Source organism: Pelodiscus sinensis, chromosome 19 (genome assembly GCF_049634645.1).
Source record: "Pelodiscus sinensis isolate JC-2024 chromosome 19, ASM4963464v1, whole genome shotgun sequence".
NCBI classification, from domain to species: Eukaryota; Metazoa; Chordata; order Testudines; family Trionychidae; genus Pelodiscus; species Pelodiscus sinensis.
In genome coordinates this window covers 2,586,620-2,603,908 of record NC_134729.1, presented here as the reverse complement: position 1 = coordinate 2,603,908, position 17,289 = coordinate 2,586,620, and the positions used below count along the sequence as shown (strand labels likewise).

The following is a 17,289-nucleotide window of genomic DNA, read 5'->3' as shown; positions in this document are numbered from 1 at the left end:
GCTGGGGAGGGACACACCAGGCTTTGGGGCAGGGGCAGGCGCTGGGGAGGGACACACCCGGCTATGGGGCAGGGGCAGGTGCTGGGGAGGGACACACCAGGCTTTGGGGCAGGGGCAGGCGCTGGGGACACACCCGGCTATGGGGCAGGGGCAGGCGCTGGGGAGGGACACACCCGGCTATGGGGCAGGGGCAGGCGCTGGGGAGGGACACACCAGGCTATGGGGCAGGCAAAGGGGGCTCCCCAGCTCTCCTGGCCCTTTGTCCATCCCGCGTTTGCAGATGGGGGTGCGGCTGGGACAGGGTCCCGCCTTGTGACGGCCCCTCCCCCACTGTTGCCCCCCCCCCCCCGATCTGCGAGGGGAGGGAGTTTGCCCCCACGGGAAGTAACCTGCTCCAGCGCCCCCTCGTCCCTTCCGTATGGGGGTCCTCGAGCCAATCAGAAGTGGGCTCGGGGGGGGGGGCAGCCCGTTGGCCAATGGGCGCTGGGGGGCGGGGCCTCGTGTCCCAACTGGATACAATGTAGCGTTGGGGTGATTCCGCTGCGGAGGCTCCGCTGGGAGGCGGCGGCCTGGGTCGGGGTCCTGCTGCCGCCGGGGGGGCGCCCCGCGCTGCTCCCCTGGCCCTGCGAGGTAACGGGGCGGGGGGGTTCTCGGCCCCTCCCCAGACCTGGGGGGCTTTCAGGTCAGAGCGGCCCCGGTTCTAAACACCCCTCTGCCCGGTACCCCGGTACCTCCACCGCGCCCCTGGGGTCCCCGGTCTGGCCCCATCCCTCCACCCCCCCACCTCTCCTGGGTCCGCCCCGTATAGCCCTAGCTCCCCCCGTGTCTCCTGGAGGGTCCCCCGGTCTGGCCCATCCCTCCACCCCCCCCACCTCTCCTGGGTCCGCCCCGTATAGCCCTAGCTCCCCCCGTGTCTCCTGGAGGGTCCCCCGGTCTGGCCCCACCCCTCCACCCCCCGTCTCTCCTGGGTCCGCCCCGTATAGCCCTAGTCCCTACCCCCCCGCGTCTCCTGGGGGGTCCCCCGGTCTGCCTCTACCCCCTGTCTTCTCGGGGGTCCCCCGGTCTGGCCCCACCCCTCCACCCCCCGTCTCTCCTGGGTCCGCCCCGTATAGCCCTAGCCCCTACCCCCCCGTTTGCTCGGGGGTCCCCCGGTCTGGCCTCATCCCTCCACCACTGCGTCTCTCCTGGGTCCGCCCCGTATAGCCCTAGCCCCCCCCCTGTCTCCTTGGGGGTCCCCTCTGTCTGGCCCCACCCACCATCCCTCTGTCCCATCCGCCTGCAAAATCCCCTTCCCCTTATTGACGTGCCTGCTCCCGGGTCCCTCTGTCCATCCATGGGTCTGGTTGGGCAGAGCTGCCCCCACGGTTGCTTTGGAAACCCCTCCCCATCTCTGGTGCAGCTCAGGTGGCTGGCTGGTTGGGGGGGGGGGGTTGGGGTGCTTATTGGATCCTACCTGCCTATTGGAGTCTCTGGGGAGCTGCTGGTTTCCTGGGGCTATGCCCCCCCCCTTGAGCGATCATGGGCAATTCCCCCCCCCCCCCATGGCAAAGGAACTGGGCCCATTGTGGGGAAGGTGGAGCTGGGGAAGGGAGGTCTGGTTCCCCCATGCGTGGCTCGCTGGCATGGCTTGACCTAGTTCAGCCCGGACGCTTGCCTCTGCTCCACCCCCCTCCAGCTCGCTGGGCTTGGGGGTCACAGCCACCGCCTTGCCGGTCCTGCACACAGGAGGCCGGGGGTCCCAGTGTGCCGAAGCGGGGACTGTGTCTTCCCGCAGCTCGCGTGGCACGGGGCTCCTACTGCCCTGTGCTGCGGGGTTGTGACGCGCTGTGTGCGTGCCTCAGTTTCCCTGAGCACGGCATCCATGCCTGGCTGGGGAGCTGAGTTTTGGGTGTGACTCACTGAGGGAGGCTGCCCCAGCCCAGCATGTACCCAGTGGCCCCGGCTCTCTTGTAATCTGAGCCTGGTTGGGGGTGTGACCAGGGGACCCCCTTTTACCTGGGAAGGGGACTAAGGCAGGGGCGGGGCTGCCTGCAGGGCTGGGACGGGTTGCTGGGGTGTGAGTCAGTCTGGGCTGGTTTAGGCTGCAGGGAGGGGGCAGCGCCCTGGCTCTGGGCCCCTCTCCCCAGACTGGGCTGCCCCGGCTGCTCTCGGTCCCTGTGCGGACCAGTGTGTGCTATGCCGGGTCCCCAGGAACCAAGAACCCCCCCATCCCCGTGCGCCCTGCCGGCTGGGAGGCCTCTGGCTGCAGCTGGGGGTGGGGGGACAGGGCCCCTCGGCGACACCCAGCGTGGAAGGGCAGAACCCACCCAAGGAGGGGAGATGCCAGGGCTGGCTGGGTGGGTCGGGGGGGGGGGGAAGGGGGGCTGGCTCCAGCCAGCTGTTGCCCAGGAAGACTTCTTGGCTGGTTTCTTCCCCCCCACCTGAGTCATTTGCATCGCCTGGGGGGGGGGTGGGAGCTCAGGTTAGCCCCCCCCCTCTGAAGAAGGCGCTCCCCCCGCCCTGGCAGGGCAGACCCCGGGGACACGTCCCCATCACCCTCCTGGCACGTTCACCCAGTGTCCTGGGGGTGTGGCCCTATGGCCTCCCCTGCCTGCACCCGCTCTGTGGCCCCGTTGGGCAGGGCACAGCAGAGACCAAACCGTCCCATCTGGCTGCTCGGAGGGAGACACACATGCACCTGCCCCATGGCACATTGGCCCCTCCTGCTCCCCTCCATCTGCCCACATGTCCTCCCCTGCACCGATGCGTCTCCCGCACCAAAGCCCAGTCCTGGGACACCCCCACCCCCACCCCGGGGTGGTTTGTTCTCCCCCAGCTCCCTGGGAGCTGGTTATTAATTAGCAGCCGCTGCCACTTAGCTGTGATTAGTGGAAGGGCCAGGGCTGGGTTCTGCTGCTGCAGCCTGGGAGCTTCCCAGCTGGGGAGCTTTTGGGCCCCCCCTCCCCCCGCAACCTGGGGTCCCTGTAAGCTGAGCGCTTGGGCGGCTGCCCAGCCAGCAGCCCCTGGTTCTGCTGGGGGTGCACATCTGCACGTGCCTCGGTGCGCAGAACAAAATTTATTCCGCACGTGGGTAGAAAAAATTAGAATATTGCCCACGCCGCAGGGGGCTTCTCCCTTTATCCCCCTGCCCCAGGGCTAATCCCCATGTCCATCCTCCCGGTTACTTCCCTCCCAAGGGGTGGGCCCTGCCTCCCTTTCCCCCTCCCCCAATTGCCTAGATTCTCCCAGTGACCCCCCCCCCACCATGTGGATCCAGGCGGATGGGCCCAGCCTGATGCCATCGGCTGGGTGGACTCGGCCAGGCGGTGCCCTCGGCGCGCAGGGCCCTGCCACGGTCTCGCTGCCACCGGGCGCCTCCCTGCGGTGCCCCAGCCTGATTCGTGGCACCCTGGTGCGTGTGCCTCTGGCTTCCGTCTTTGGAGGTGGGGAGGCCGTCTCTGCCGCGGTGTGGGAGGGAGCAACGTGCTCTGATCCTGCCCCAGGGGCCTGGCAGGGCGTGGACACCGGAGCGGGGGCAGGCCGAGCTTTTCCCAACTGGCTGTGCCCCGGCCCTGCAGCTTCGGCCTCTGCCGGGAGCGAGCGAATGTTGGAGTTGGTGCAAGGAAGGGGGAGTTGTGTAACGGCGCCTGGCCCTTCCGTGGTCTCACCAGCTGCCTGTCCCTAGGCCCATGTGACAGCCTCTCGGGCCGCTGGCACCATGGCGCTCGGCCTCTTCAAGAGCTCCTGGCTGGCTTTCCATGTGGGCATCATGGCTGGCTTTGCTTGCACCTTCTACCTGCTCAACGGCCTGCACCAGCCGGCCCCTCAGGAACCCGAAAGCCCGGCGCCCCGCCCGGCCGGTGACTCCTTCTGGGTGATCCAGCACCCGGCCCTGCTCAGCTCTGGCCACCCGCACCTCTCAGGTGGGCCATGGCACGGGGGGGAGGGTGCTGGGTGATTGTGCAGGGACGGGGAGGGGCGTGGACTGACCCTGAAGAAGCTGGGGGGGGGGGTCGGAGTGGCACAGTCACGCCAGGGCCGGGGGCCGAGTGGTGAGGTGGGCACAGGCGGGCAGAGCTTCTTAGCAGCCTTTGCACCTGGGGGATCCGCACCCGCCGGTCCCGGCAGCTCCAGGGACGTGCCCAGTCCCCCTGCAGCCTTTCAGCCTGCTTGGCGGAGATGCGGGGATCCTGGCACCGGGGCAGGGAGAGGCAGCGTCCCCTCTCCCCGGGCTCTGGGGCCGGGCACCAAGTCAGACTTTGTCCTCTGAGGGTGTGGAGAATTCTCCCTCCTTGTTGGCCCGGATTTATTGCAGCTTCAGTAAATAGAGGCCCTGCCCCCCACCCAGCTCCTCTCCCATTGTCCTGACCCACGGCAGCATGCGCGCCAGGTCGCTGGGGATGCAGGGAGCCCTGACACGGTGCCCGCAGGGCCAGCGCAGTCCCAGGAGGGCAGGGGGGTATCCTCAGGCCGCCCCGGGTCTCTGACACTTTGTGCCCCCAGGGGAGGACAGCGCCGTGGCGGCCGAGCTGTTCCACAAGGTGCGGATCCTCTGCTGGGTCATGACCGGCCCCAGCAACCTGGAGACTAAGGCCCGGCACGTCCAGGCCACGTGGGCGCGGCACTGCAACGTGGTGCTCTTCATGAGCTCGGTGCGGGACGACGGCTTCCCCGCCGTGGGGCTGGACACCAAGGAGGGCCGGGACCAGCTGTACTGGAAAACCATCCGGGCCTTCCAGTACGTCCACCAGCACCACCTGGCGCAGGCCGACTGGTTCCTCAAGGCCGACGACGACACCTTCGTGGTGCTGGACAACCTGCGCTGGCTGCTGGCCAACCACACGCCCCAGGAGCCCGTCTACTTCGGGAAGCGCTTCAAGCCCTTCGCCAAGCAGGGCTACATGAGCGGCGGGGCCGGCTACGTCCTGAGCCAGGAGGCCCTGCGGCGCTTCGTGGAGGGCTTCCGCACCCAGGCCTGCAGCCACACGACCTCGGTGGAGGACCTGGCGCTGGGCCAGTGCATGGAGAAGATGGGGGTGCGGGCCGGGGACTCCCGGGACCCCGCGGGGCGGGAGACCTTCCACCCCTTCGTGCCCGAGTCCCACCTCACGGGGAAGTTCTCCAAGAGCTTCTGGTACTGGAACTACTGCTACTATCCCATCGTGGAGGTACGTGGCCTGCTGCCCGTGGCACCCTCTGGGCAGGAGTGCCCGGGGCTGTGTTCCCTGCCCCTCCTAGCCCTCCCGAGCTGCATTTAGCTCTTCCCCCAGGGGCATCCTCCGAGCGGAGGCCACATTGAGCCCTGCTGCTCTAGCTTCTCCGGGGCCACGGGAGCCGTTTCCGTGGCTGTGGTGGGGGACCCCTTTGTGCCGTGGGGGGCTGTGAGCCAGCAGCCCCCATGCTTTTTACTTCACATCCCTCCCCCCAGCCCTTTCCGTGGCCCCTCTCCCCAGAGCTGAGCCAGGCCCGGCCGTGGCTCTAGGTCATGAGGGGCAGATGTGGACAGAGGTAAGGGGGCGGAGGCCAGGAGGGACCTCTGTCGCGAGCACAGGACTGGGAGCGCCGGAGCCCTGGGTGCCAGGCTGGAGGCAGCGCCCTGGCACTGTGCCCGCAAATCTCTTCCATCTGTGTGCAGCATAAATGTGGCTGTGCACTGGGGCGCGGGCCAACGCGCACCGCCCAGAGAGATGCAAATGGAGCTGTGGGCGCACCGCCAGCGTGCGAGGCCGCCTGGGACTCGCTCCTCGCAGGGCTCACCGAAACACGGAGCGTTGGGCATGGGTCCAGCGTCGGGCCCTGCACACCGCCGGCAGCCCTGGCTCCTGCGCCTCTGCTCCAGGATTAAGGCCGGGATGCCGGAGCTAGGACATCCTGGCAGCGCACGGGGCCTGCATAGCTCCCTGGGTCCCACCGGTGCCTCCCTTGGTAGTGGGGATGGGGAAATGGGCTCAGCCCCACCCACATTGGCTGGTTCCCTGGGGCCCCTGGGGCCGGTCAGGGGGTTGCGGCGCCGAGTGGGATCCGGTGGGTCCGCGGGCGGAGTTAGTAACGCCAGGCGGGCAGTGGTGCTGGATCCTGGCCCAGGAGCCATCTGCCCCCAGGGGCAGGGAGGGGGTTGGGGTGCAGGGGGGGGCGCAGGCCCGACACGCTGCTGTTTGCTGCCCGTTGGAGACCCCGGCAGGAGGGACCCGCCGCTGCCTTGGGGGAGCAGCGGGGCTGGGCTCTCGGGGTTGGAGCAGTCGGTGCTTAGCTCCTGCTGACCTGCTGCCGCCGGAGCCCGGGAGCAGCTAGCACCGGGGAGTGGGGGCTCTGGCCCCACTGCTCCTGCCCTCCACTGAGCCCCCCAGGGTCTGGAATGGCAGGGCCCCCCGTGCCCCACTGAACACGGAGCATGTGCAAGGGAGCGAGTCCAGCGGCAGGGGCCCATCCCCCCGAGTTTGGATCCTGCAGCGCGCGAGGAGGGGAAAGGCAACCCCCCCCTCCAGTGTTCTGGTTTGGGGCAGCCTCCAGGGACTGTGCCTGGGGGGATCTGAGGCCTCCCTGTGCCCCCTGTGGACGGTTAGCCCTGGCCCTACCCAGGCCGGTGTTAGCCCATACACGGGCAACTCCCCACAGAGCCGGGGGAGAGACCCCAGGAACAGAAGCCCCCTCCAGTCCTGAATCCCCTTTCTCTCAGAGCAGCCAAAGCCCTAGGCCTGCCCCCGCTCGGCTTTTTATAGGGGGGGCCAGGCAGCTGCTGCCTCCCTGCCTGGGAACGCTGTGGGGCAGGGCCCCTGTGATGGGCTCCAAGTGGGAGTCACTTTAATGTCACTGCCCCCCTCCCGCTGCTTCCCCCCTCCAGCGCCGTGCCCGTTAACCCTTGTGCTCCGCAGGGCCCCCGGTGCTGCTCCGACCTGGCCATCTCCTTCCACTACGTGAGCCCCGAGCTGATGTACACCCTGGAGTTCCTGACCTACCACCTGCGGCCCTACGGCTACCGCTACCGCTTCCAGCCGCCCCTGCCGGAGAACGCCGCCCGCCTGCCCCTGCACCGGGAGCAGCCCCGGGCCGCCGAGGAGCGGGCCAACGCCACGCTGCCAGGCTCGGGCACCAAGAGACTGTAGGGTGGGGCCGGGCTCAGGCGCCCGGAGGCTCGGTGCTGGCCGTGGAGGGCCCAGGAGCCGTGGCCACGTGGCACCCCCCCCCCATGCTGGATGATGGGGGGCGGGGTCTCAGTGTAGCTCCTCTCCCAGTTCATTGGCACTAATTACCTGTTGGTAGAGGGGCAGAGGGACCCCCAATAAGGGTCCCCTCCGGGGCAGGGGGGCTGGGGTGGGGGTTTAGGCATCCTGGGCTCCATGGTGCCACGCTCCAGCTCCTCCACCAGACCAGGTTCCTCCTGCTCCTAGGAGATATCCAGAGCCCGACGGGTGTGGAACTGGGGGGGGGCGGGTCTTTGCAGCCTTCCCCCCACCCGCATCCAACAGGGCAGGGTCACCAGGCACAGGGGAGATGGGGCAGGTAGTCAGAGCCACCGAGAGCCCATTCCAGGTTTCGGGGGGGGGGAGGGTTTGGAAGGTGCTGTCCCAAGGTGGCCGAGGCCTGGGGGCAGCCCCCTTCTTCTCCATGGAAGGGCACGTGGGGTGGAGGTCTGAGGAGGACATGTGGGGCAGGGAAAGCTGGCAAGTTGCCCTCTTGTTGGGAGGAGGAGGCAGGAGGCTGTGATGAGGGGCACATGTGGGGTGGGGTGGCAAGGAATCCTGGAGGGGGATGGGGGCAGGCTCTTGGCAGAGGGGACCAAGTGGCGGGCAGGCATGGGAGAGGCAGGCTAGGGCAGAGCTACCCAGAGCCTGAGCCGTGGTAAATCGTGGCAAGCCATGGGTCATACCACCGCAGGGTGAGGGGCTCATGAGGGATAGCTGGAGCCCTGTCGTGGATTAGTCTACTGACAGGTGAGGGGGCCATGGGAAATGCCATTGCAGGTGGAGCTGGAGCCCTGCCACAGATCATACCACTAGGGGAGAGCAAGCCCCGGGTCATACCACTGCACAGTGAGGGGATGCTGGGGGATACCACCGCCAGCTACGCTGCGGCACTGCCATGGATTATACCACTGTGTGGCAAGCAGGAACTCAGCAATGGAGTATGACATTGTGGGATGATCAAGCCACGGGTGTGGCCACGGATTATACCACTGCACAGTGAGGGGACGTTGGGGGATACCACTGCCAGCTACGCTGCGGCACTGCCATGGATCGTACCACTGTGCGGCAAGCAGGAACTCAGCAATGGAGTATGACATTGTGGGATGATCAAGCCACGGGTGTGGCCACGGATTATACCACTGCACAGTGAGGGGACATTGGGGGATACAACTGCCAGCTACGCTGCGGCACTGCCATGGATCGTACCACTGTGCGGCAAGCAGGAACTCAGCAATGGATTCTGATATTGTGGGATGATCAAGCCACGGGTGTGGCCACGGATTATACCACGGCCCGGTGAGGGGACGTTGGGGGAGACCACAGCCTGCTACTCTGTGGCACTGCCATGGATCGTACCACTGCTGGGTGAGCAGGAATCCTGCACTGGATCACATAACTTCACAGCTTCTCTTTATTTATCGAACTGCCCGGGGCAGCCCCCCGCCCCCATGGTGCCAGCCGGGGGCGCCCTGGGCAGGGGTCTCACTACCCTGGTGAGGGGAAGCGAGGGGCTCACGGGGCTTTAATAAACGCTGCTTTGGCTTGAGAGAGCAAGGGGCTGGGCCGAGCTTGCCCCCCTTCCCCCCCGCCTGTGTCTGTGAGCTCTGCCCCTAGTGCAGCACCCGTGGCCGAGGGGTACTGAGGCTGGTGCCCATAGCACCCCACTACGATTGCCCCCATGGGGGGGGCGTTGAGCCCAGCCCAGAGGAGCCTGCTCTTGCCAGTTGGGGGCAAAACCTTGGGGAGGGGGGAGGCGGATGCTGGTACCTGGCTGGGGATGTGGTTGGGGCTTCATACAAGGCTGGGGGGGAGAGCATGGGGGAGGGGCTGCTGGTGGGGCAGGAGGGGTGGTGGTGTGCCAATGGGGGGTGCAGCGGGGGATCCCCTGTGGGAGGTGTAATATCCCAGGCGGCTGGGGGCGCCGCGGAGAGGGTCACATCCTGGGGCTGCAGCCTGCCCTGCCCCCCCCCCCCCGAACTCGTCTGTTTGCCCCGCTGGCCAGCGAGACCTTACACAAGCAACCCCCTTGGACGTGCCAACTTCCTCTGTGTCACGCCCAGCACCGCGCCTCCCTCGCCGGAGCGGTTGTGAAAACCCATCTCGCCGCCTCCAAACAGGTTCTACCGATCCCAAGGGACCCGCCACAGGCCCCGTTTCCTGGAAATCTCTGCTCTTACCCAACGGAGCACGCTGGGCCAGGCCTTTCGCCTCCAGCCTTGACAGGTCTAGTGAGAGAAGGATGAAAGTCCAACGGTGACGGGAAACAAGCGACGTTCCCCGGCTGTAGCAGGGAGGGACCAAGCTGCCGTTGTCTTCATGCCCGGATCTCTCCACCGGCCCAGACCTGGTAACTCTTTGCAGCCAGTTTGCTGTCACCAGCCAGTAAAACAAAATTATAATGTAGAACAGAATCAGCCCGGCTAGGCCTGCCCCTGTGGGGTGTAGGGGTGTGTATGCGGGGGAAGGGGGGGTTAAGCCCAGCCCAGAAGCGCCTGTTCTTGCCAGTCGGGGGTGAAACCTCAGAGCAGGCAGATGCTGGCACTTGGTTGGGGATGTGGCTGGTGCTGGAGGGGACTCCGGAGGAGGGGGGACATGAAAACTAGGGGTGTTAAATATCAGTTAATTGAGTAGTCGATGAACTTCATGAATTCTTACCAGTTAGTCGACTGTTCTATAGTCCCTGGGCAGCCCTGTCCAGAGGGGAGGGATCTGAGCTTCTGAACTTGGCACGAGCCAGAACTGAGCCAGGCTGCCTGCCTACCCAGCTCTTAATACACTTTGGCTGTGTCTAGCCTGGCAAGTTTTTCCGCAACAGCAGCTGCTTTGGGGAAAAACTTCACAGCTGTCTACACTGGCCGCTTGAATTTCCGCAAGAACACTGTCGATCTCGTGTAAGAAATCAGTGCTGCTTGCGGAAATACTGTGCTGCTCCCGTTCAGGCAAAAGTCCTTAAAAGGGCCCGTGTAGACAGCTCAGATTTGTTTTGCGCAAAAAAGCCCCGATGGCGAAAATGGCGATCCGGGCTTTTTTGCGCAAAAATGCGTCTAGATTGGCCACGGATGCTTTTGCGCAAAAGCGCTTTTGCAGAAAAGCGTCCGTGCCAATCTAGACGCTCTTTTCCGCAAATGCTTTTAATGGAAAACGTTTCCGTTAAAAGCATTTGTGGGAAATCATGCCGGTCTAGACGTAGCCTTTAAATGCAGAGCCGCAGCGGGGGTAGGTCTTGGATGAGGACTGAGCTGGGCTGCTGGCCAGCCTGCTAAAAAAAAGTACTGGCATGGAGTGTGGGGGGGGAGGGGAATGCGTGTGGTCTATAGCATTAACCTATACGCATTTGCTAATTGGTTAATCGACTCCACTATTACATCCCTAGTTAAAACCACCCGTAACAGGCCACATGTTGCCTTGGCTCGAGAGGCACTGAACCAAAAAGCCAGGCTACAAAAGAAAAAAAAAGTGAAATATGAACCGGTTGAACCTCTCTAGTCCGGCAACCTCCATGGTCCGGCGTGATGCTCGCAGGGGCGGCCCGTGAACCTAGGCAAACTAGGCAGTTGCCTAAGGCGCTGCCGGCCTGGGCGCCCCATGATGACTTGACGGCCGTGCAGGTGGGGGTGCTGATTGTGCCTTCCGCCTAGGGTGCCAGCTGCCGCAGCCGGCCTGGGTGTTAGTTAGCCGGATGTCCACTTATCCCACAGTGAGGGAGGCCTACGTTGGAGATAAGGAGCAACTATTTCCCTAGGAGGGAAGCGCTGGGATGGGGTCCCTAGGGAGGGGGTGGAATCTCCACCCCTAGAGGTTTTTACGGCCCGGCTGGTCAAAGCCCTGGCTGTGTTGATTGAGTTGGGTTGGTCCTGCTTTGGGCAGGGGGCTGGACCTGACTCCTGAGGTCTCTTCCCGCCCTGGGATTCTCTCATTGTGAGATTGTCACGGGCGTGGACAAGTTTCCCGCAGTCCCATGAAGTTGTTTATAGCCCCTGGTCCTGGCTCTCCGGGTTCTGTGCTGGTTTTCCTTGGTGCCCTTAAGCTCCAGCCAGGGCCAGCCCAAGGCACTCTGGTGCCCCAGGCCCGGGCGTGCGGCGCCGCTGCCGGGCGCACGGCGCATGCGCAGCCCAGTCCGGCCCGGCTGTTGCTGTTGGTGCGTGCGCTGGGCCGTGTAGGGTCCCGCGGCCATGGGGGAAAGGGCATTGCTGGCTGGTGCCATGGGGATGCGGGCGGGCCAGCGCTGCAGGAGCTGGGCACGTGGCACCTGATGGCAGCTGTAAGGGACGCCATGCGCCTCTTACAGCTGCCACCAGGCGGCCCCCATCGGTTGGTGCCCTGAGCAGCTGCCCGGCTCGCCCATGCCTCAGTCCTGCCCTGGCTCCAGCCCCAACCCCTAGGTTGAAATCCTGGACATTTTTACGCCGGTTGGTTCTTGACCCATCTGGGAGCAGCCACCGCTTTGGCCTCGCCTCTGGGGTAGTGGCCAGCTGGCTGCATTAGGGAAGTGAGCGACTGTACCACAAACCTCTTTTCCAACCTTATTCTTACGGACCAGGTTTCTCTGCTTCACTCACCTTCCAAAGAAAGCTACAGTTTGTGGGAAAATAGGAGAAATCGAACACGTCCCTGGAGAGGCCAAATGGAAAATCCCATCCTTTGCTGAACCACTATTGGGGTTAAATTCCCCCACTGGTAAAAACAGTCGATGACATTCGTGTTCAGAAGTCCCCTTCCACTCAAGCGGGTCCTGACCATGTAAAACGTGCGTTAAAATACTCTAGTCTGAAATCAGCAAAACGTGCGAGTGGTAAAAGCCAAAGGTAAAAATGCTAAACCATTCGCTCGGCTCAGCTAACACGTGGCAACCCCCGTTCCCATATTAGGTCTAATGGGATTATCCACTTTAGTCTCAGATCTCGCTTTAAAACATTTTATTCGGAGGGCCAGCAACCCAAATTAAACCCCTCGTGTCTTTTATGCTGTCAGCATGGACATCAAAACCAGCAGGTTACCCGGCCCTGTGCCCACGTGGTATGAAGATACAAATTCCTTTCCTCCGTGGCTAAAAAGATGTAGCCCTCCTTGGGGGAAACGACCCCTTAGAAGCTAGGATACGTCCTGTGTGAGGATTCGGCTTTGGTGAGGCCGCATCTGGAGTAGTGTGTCCAGTTCTGGGCCCCCCACTACAGAAAGGATGTGGACGCATTGGAGAGGGTCCAGCGGAGGGCGACCAGAATGATTAGGGGGCTGGAGCATATGACTTATGAGGAGAGGCTGAGGGACTTGGGTCTGTTTAGTCTACAGAAGAGAAGAGCGAGGGGGGATTTGAGAGCAGCCTTCAACTTCCTGAAGGGAGGTTCCAAAGAGGATGGAGAGAGGCTGTTCTCAGTGCTGACAGATGGCAGAACAAGGAGCAATGGGCTCAAGTTGTGGTGGGAGAGGTCCAGGTTGGATATTAGGAAAAACTATTTCCCTAGGAGGGTGGTGAAGCGCTGGGATGGGTTCCCCAGGGAAGTAGTGGAGTCTCCATCCCTAGAGGTGTTTAAGTCTCGGCTTGACAAAGCCCTGGCTGGGTTGATTTAGTTGGGATTGGTCCTGCCTAGAGCAGGGAGCTGGACTTGCTGACCATCTGAGGGCTCTTCCAGTTCTATGCTTCTATGATGGGTCACCAGTCTTTTCGGGCTCAGCTCGCAGTAAAGATGCTCCTGATTTGATGAGCCGGACTGGAGACAAATGGAGGAACCTCCAGGGTCCTTTGGAGACGCTGGCTCATGTTGTTCACGCCGTGTGAAAATACCTCCCCAAATGGCATTTGGCACAGGAGTCAGGCAACTGTCTGGGTGGGGCTCCGTCGTGTCTGGGTGGGGCTCGGTCCGTGGCAGCCATCACATGCTGGTCTGCAGGATCACAGCAAAACTCCTCAGTTGTGAGCGGTGGCCAAGAAACAACCATTTTCATCCAAAGACTCCGATTGACTCTCTTAGCCAGCCTTTCAGAACAGCTGGGTGAGGCCTGTAGCTCTCTCCCAGAAGTACATACTGTATTTGGAATAGCAGCACAGAGCCAATCCAGCATCACACACACAAATCAGACAGGCACGTGACTAGTGGCAGTCAAAAAAGCAAACAGAATGTTAGGAATCGTAAAGCGACAGAGAATAAGACAGAGAATATCGTATTGGCGCTGTATAAATCCATGGGAAGCCCACGTCTAGAATCATGTGTGCAACTGTGGTTGCCTCCTCTCCAAAAAGATCTCTTGCATAGGCGGGTGCAGGGGGTGTGCCGGGCACACCCTAATGTCTCAAAAAAAAGTGGCTTAGTGTTTTAATTTCATTTAATTGCATGATACGCTCTTTTAAGTAAAGTTTAGTTGTTCATTTACAAAAAAATAAGTTCAGTTAAGTTTTAGTTTCTTTAGTTTGCTTGATAAATAAAAATAATGTCCTTTATGACTGAGTATTCAATAAATGTTCGCCTTTAAAAAAAACAAAAAGTCCCCAGGGCGCACACCATAATGAAATGTGCTGCACATGCCTGTGATCTCTTGGCATTGGAAAAGGTTCAGAAAAGGGCAACAAAAAGGATGAGGGGTTTGGAATGGTCCCGTGGGAAGAGAGGTTAAAAAGACTGGGACTTTTCAGCTTAGAAAGAAAGGAGACGAAGGGAGGGTGTGCCTGAGGGCTATTCAATCGTGACAGGTGTGGCGAAAGTGAATCAGGAAAAGTTATTTACTTGTTTCCATCACATAAGAAATTGGGGTCGCCCCATGCAATGAATAGGGAGCAGGTTTAAAACAAACCAAAGGATGCTTTTTTCACACAGCGCACGGACAACCTGTGGAACTCCTCGCCAGAGGAGGTTGTGAAGACCAGGACTTTAGCGGGGCTCAAGAAAGAACTGGATAAATTCATGGAGGTTAGGTCCGTCAATGGCTCTTAGCCGGGATGGGCAGGGAGGGCGTTCCTGGCCTCTGTCAGAGGCTGGGCATGGGTGACACGGGAGGTTCACTTGATGATTCCCTGTTGTGTTCACTCCCTCTGGGGCACCTGGTGTTAGCCACTGTTGGTGGACAGGACCCTGGGCTGCTCCCCCAGACTCTGAATCCCGCCCGGTGTGTAGCTGCCAGACACCCGGAGAGTGCAGGGTGTGTGGGTGACCCAAAAAGACAGGGTCATGCCAGGATCTGTGGCTGGGATGGGACAGCCCTTAGCAGCATAGCAAGCCCTCTTGCTGGCTGTTCTGGGTGCAGCTGGCAGGATGTAGCCTGGCAGTGACCCAGCCAGGGCTGGCAGGTGACGTGGCTCAGCCGTGGCCAAACGGCGCGGCACCAGGGGAGCTGATGGGCAGCTCCCTGCTGCCACCGTGGGGCCAACCAAGAGCCGTGCCACGTCTAGCCCCAGGCAGGCAGCCCGCTGGCCTGTTCTGGGCCCCACAAGAATGGGGGAGAAGCCGGAGGAGGGCACCAGAAACCGAGGCCAGGTGTAAACAGCCTGAGCCCCGAGAAGGACAGGGAGAGTTGGACACATGTAGGAAGTGGAGGGGACCGGTGCCGGGGGCTGCCGCCACCAGAGGGGGATCCAGGGGTACAAACATCGTATCTGCAGCTGCATCTTTGCTATGAACTGGGCCCGGAAGGACCGCTAGGCCCCCCAATCCGAGGGTGCAGCCCAGAGCCTTAGGATACAGCCGATTGCACCATCTCAGCTGCAAGCCGGCGCTGAAAGCCTTGGAATTGCCGTGCGGAGTTTTGTTTCCTTTAATCCTTGGACTCTGGACCTTTCCTGTCTCTCTCTGATTGATAAACCTTTGGAGTAGAGTCTGACGCTGGGGGAGGGGACTTTTTTGGATCAGGGGTTGCTGCCTCACAGGAAAGTCAGTCGGGGGCCACACACAACTGAGAAGCCGAAAAACCCCCCACCCCCAAAACAACCACTCACTGATATGGCCTTTGATTGAGGAGAACGCCCCCCCCCCCCCGCATTCCTGAGCCTAGTGGAGCCAGGTTAGTAGATCTTGTATGCTCTAGCCCCGTGGTAGGCACAAGCTCCCCAGTGCTGGGTGGGGGGAGCCCTAGGCCTTGGGGGCCAGATCCAGGCATGCCAGGGGCCACATCCGGCCCCCAGGCCTGAGGCTCCTCCACCCCTGGTCTAAAGGATCAGTGCAGAGCCCTCCACGGGGTAAGAGCTGAGGGCTAAATTGACCCAGCACTGTGGCTGGCTCTTTGAGATCAGAAGAACCTGCTTGGGTCTGGGGAGACGGGTTTTCAGAACCTCTCTTCAGTGTTCGGTGCGGTGCTGGCAAAGGCCCCAGGAAAAGCCGGCGTGTCTAAGGAGGGGGCTTATGTGACTTCTTGCTGGCCAGCGTGGGAGCAGAGGTGCTCAGTGTGGCTGGATTGGACCGTCTTGGGCTGTGCCTAGGCCTGCGTGCAAGCAATTTGCCCTCCTTGGATCTCGGAGTGGTGCCGCAGAAACCGTTCATGCTTGGCTCCATGGGGCTAGGTGAATGAAGCTGGGACCCCCACGCTCGTCTCAGTTTGGGATGGAGAGTTTGGTCGGTTAAAGAGCCGTTGCAACGAGTCAGCAACGCTCTGCGGGTCTGGACGAAAACGCCTTGGAAGATTGGTGCTCAGAGAAAGGAATCTCCTTTTGCGAGAGAGCCACGCATGAAGCACTGAGAGCCTTGCGGATGGACAGCGGCCAACAGGCCCCAAACGTGCTCGAACGCGAGTGGGAACCAAAACGTGGGGAGGTTTTTGTGGTCCGCGGCTGCCTCCCACGTGGTCCGTGGTTCGAGCTCAGCCCTCGACCCAAAAAAGGTTCCCCACCAGGGCCAGAAATAAAGAGAACATTGAATCCTTTCTGGTTGGACAGAAATTCATGTTTTCCTTTATTTAAAATGAAGTTTGATAAACTATCATGAGAAAAAACTTAAAAAACAACAAATCGTCTGGTAACACTTTAAAGACGAACAAACCATGTAAGTGAATCTGTTTAATCAGAGAACCATAGAGCTGGAAGAGCCCTCAGAAGGCCATCAAGTCCAGCCCCCGCCCAAGGCAGGGCCAATCCCAACTAAATCAACCCGGCCAGGGCTTTGTCAAGCCGAGACTTAAACACCTCTAGGGATGGAGACTCCACTGCTTCCCTAGGGAACCCAGCCCAGCGCTTCCCTTCCTCCTAGGGAAATAGTTTTTCCTAATATCCAACCTGGACCTCTCCCACCACAACTTGAGCCCATTGCTCCTTGTTCTGCCATCTGCCACCACTGAGAACAGCCTTTCTCCATCCTCTTGGGAATCTCCCTTCAGGAAGTTGAAGGCTGCTCTCAAATCCCCCCTCACTCTTCTCTTCTGCAGACTAAACAGACCCAACTCCCTCAGCCTCTCCTCGTAGGTCATATGCTCCAGCCCCCTCAGCATTTGGGTTGCCCTCCGCTGGACCCTTTCCAATGCACCCACATCCTTTTTGTAGTGGGGGGGCCAGAACTGGACACAATACCCCAGATGTGGCCTCGCCAGAGCTGAGTAAAGAGGAATAATGACATCTCTGGATCGACTGGCTATCAACTCCTCTTAGTGCAACCTAATATGCCATTAGCCTTCTTGGCTACAAGGGCACATTCTTGACTCATATCCAGCTTCTCATCCACTGTATCCCCAGGTCCTTTTCTGCAGAACTACTACTTAGCTAGTTGGTCCCCAGCCTGTACCAATGTTTGGGATTCTTCCGTCCCAAGGGCAGGACTCTGCACTTGTCTTTGTTGAACCTCATCAGATTTCTTGTGGCCCAATCTTCCAATTTGTCTAGGTCACTCTGGACTCTATCCCTGCCCTCCAGCGTATCTACCTCTCCCCCCAGCTTAGTATCATCTGCAAACTTGCTGAGGGTGCAATCCATCCCCTCATCCAGGTCATTAATAAAGATGTTGAACAAAACCGGCCCTAGAACTGATCCTTGGGGCACTCCGCTAGAGACCGTGCACCATCCTGATGTCGAGCCGTTGATCACTACACGCTGGACCCGCCCTTCCAGCCAGCTTTCTAGCCATCTTACCGTCCATTTATCCAATCATTTAAATCAACCCATTCTCTCTTGCTGCAGCACTAGCAAAATGGCTCGGGCGTAATTAGGTAATTAACG

At 61.2% G+C, this 17,289-nt stretch overlaps 1 protein-coding gene across 1 annotated transcript; it reads left to right on the top strand.

The window, feature by feature from the left end:
• The first annotated feature begins 471 nt into the window (after positions 1-471).
• LOC142818915 (glycoprotein-N-acetylgalactosamine 3-beta-galactosyltransferase 1-B-like) lies at positions 472-8,713 on the top strand. The gene is made up of 5 exons (XM_075901736.1): positions 472-630; positions 3,665-3,902; positions 4,483-5,147; positions 6,852-7,059; positions 7,941-8,713. The coding sequence occupies exons 2-5, from the start codon at positions 3,698-3,700 to the stop codon at positions 8,105-8,107; spliced, it is 1,245 nt and encodes a 414-aa protein (XP_075757851.1). The 5' UTR covers positions 472-630; positions 3,665-3,697; the 3' UTR covers positions 8,108-8,713.
• The last annotated feature ends 8,576 nt before the right edge of the window (positions 8,714-17,289 follow it).

Excerpts from the sequence above, each read along its gene's own strand:
- LOC142818915 (XM_075901736.1), top strand. The coding sequence starts at position 3,698 with ATGGCGCTCGGCCTCTTCAAGAGCTCCTGGCTGGCTTTCCATGTGGGC. Across the intron at positions 5,148-6,851 it reads GCTACTATCCCATCGTGGAG|GGCCCCCGGTGCTGCTCCGA; the intron begins GTACGTGGCCTG and ends TGTGCTCCGCAG. Across the intron at positions 7,060-7,940 it reads GGCCAACGCCACGCTGCCAG|GTGGAGCTGGAGCCCTGCCA; the intron begins GCTCGGGCACCA and ends ATGCCATTGCAG.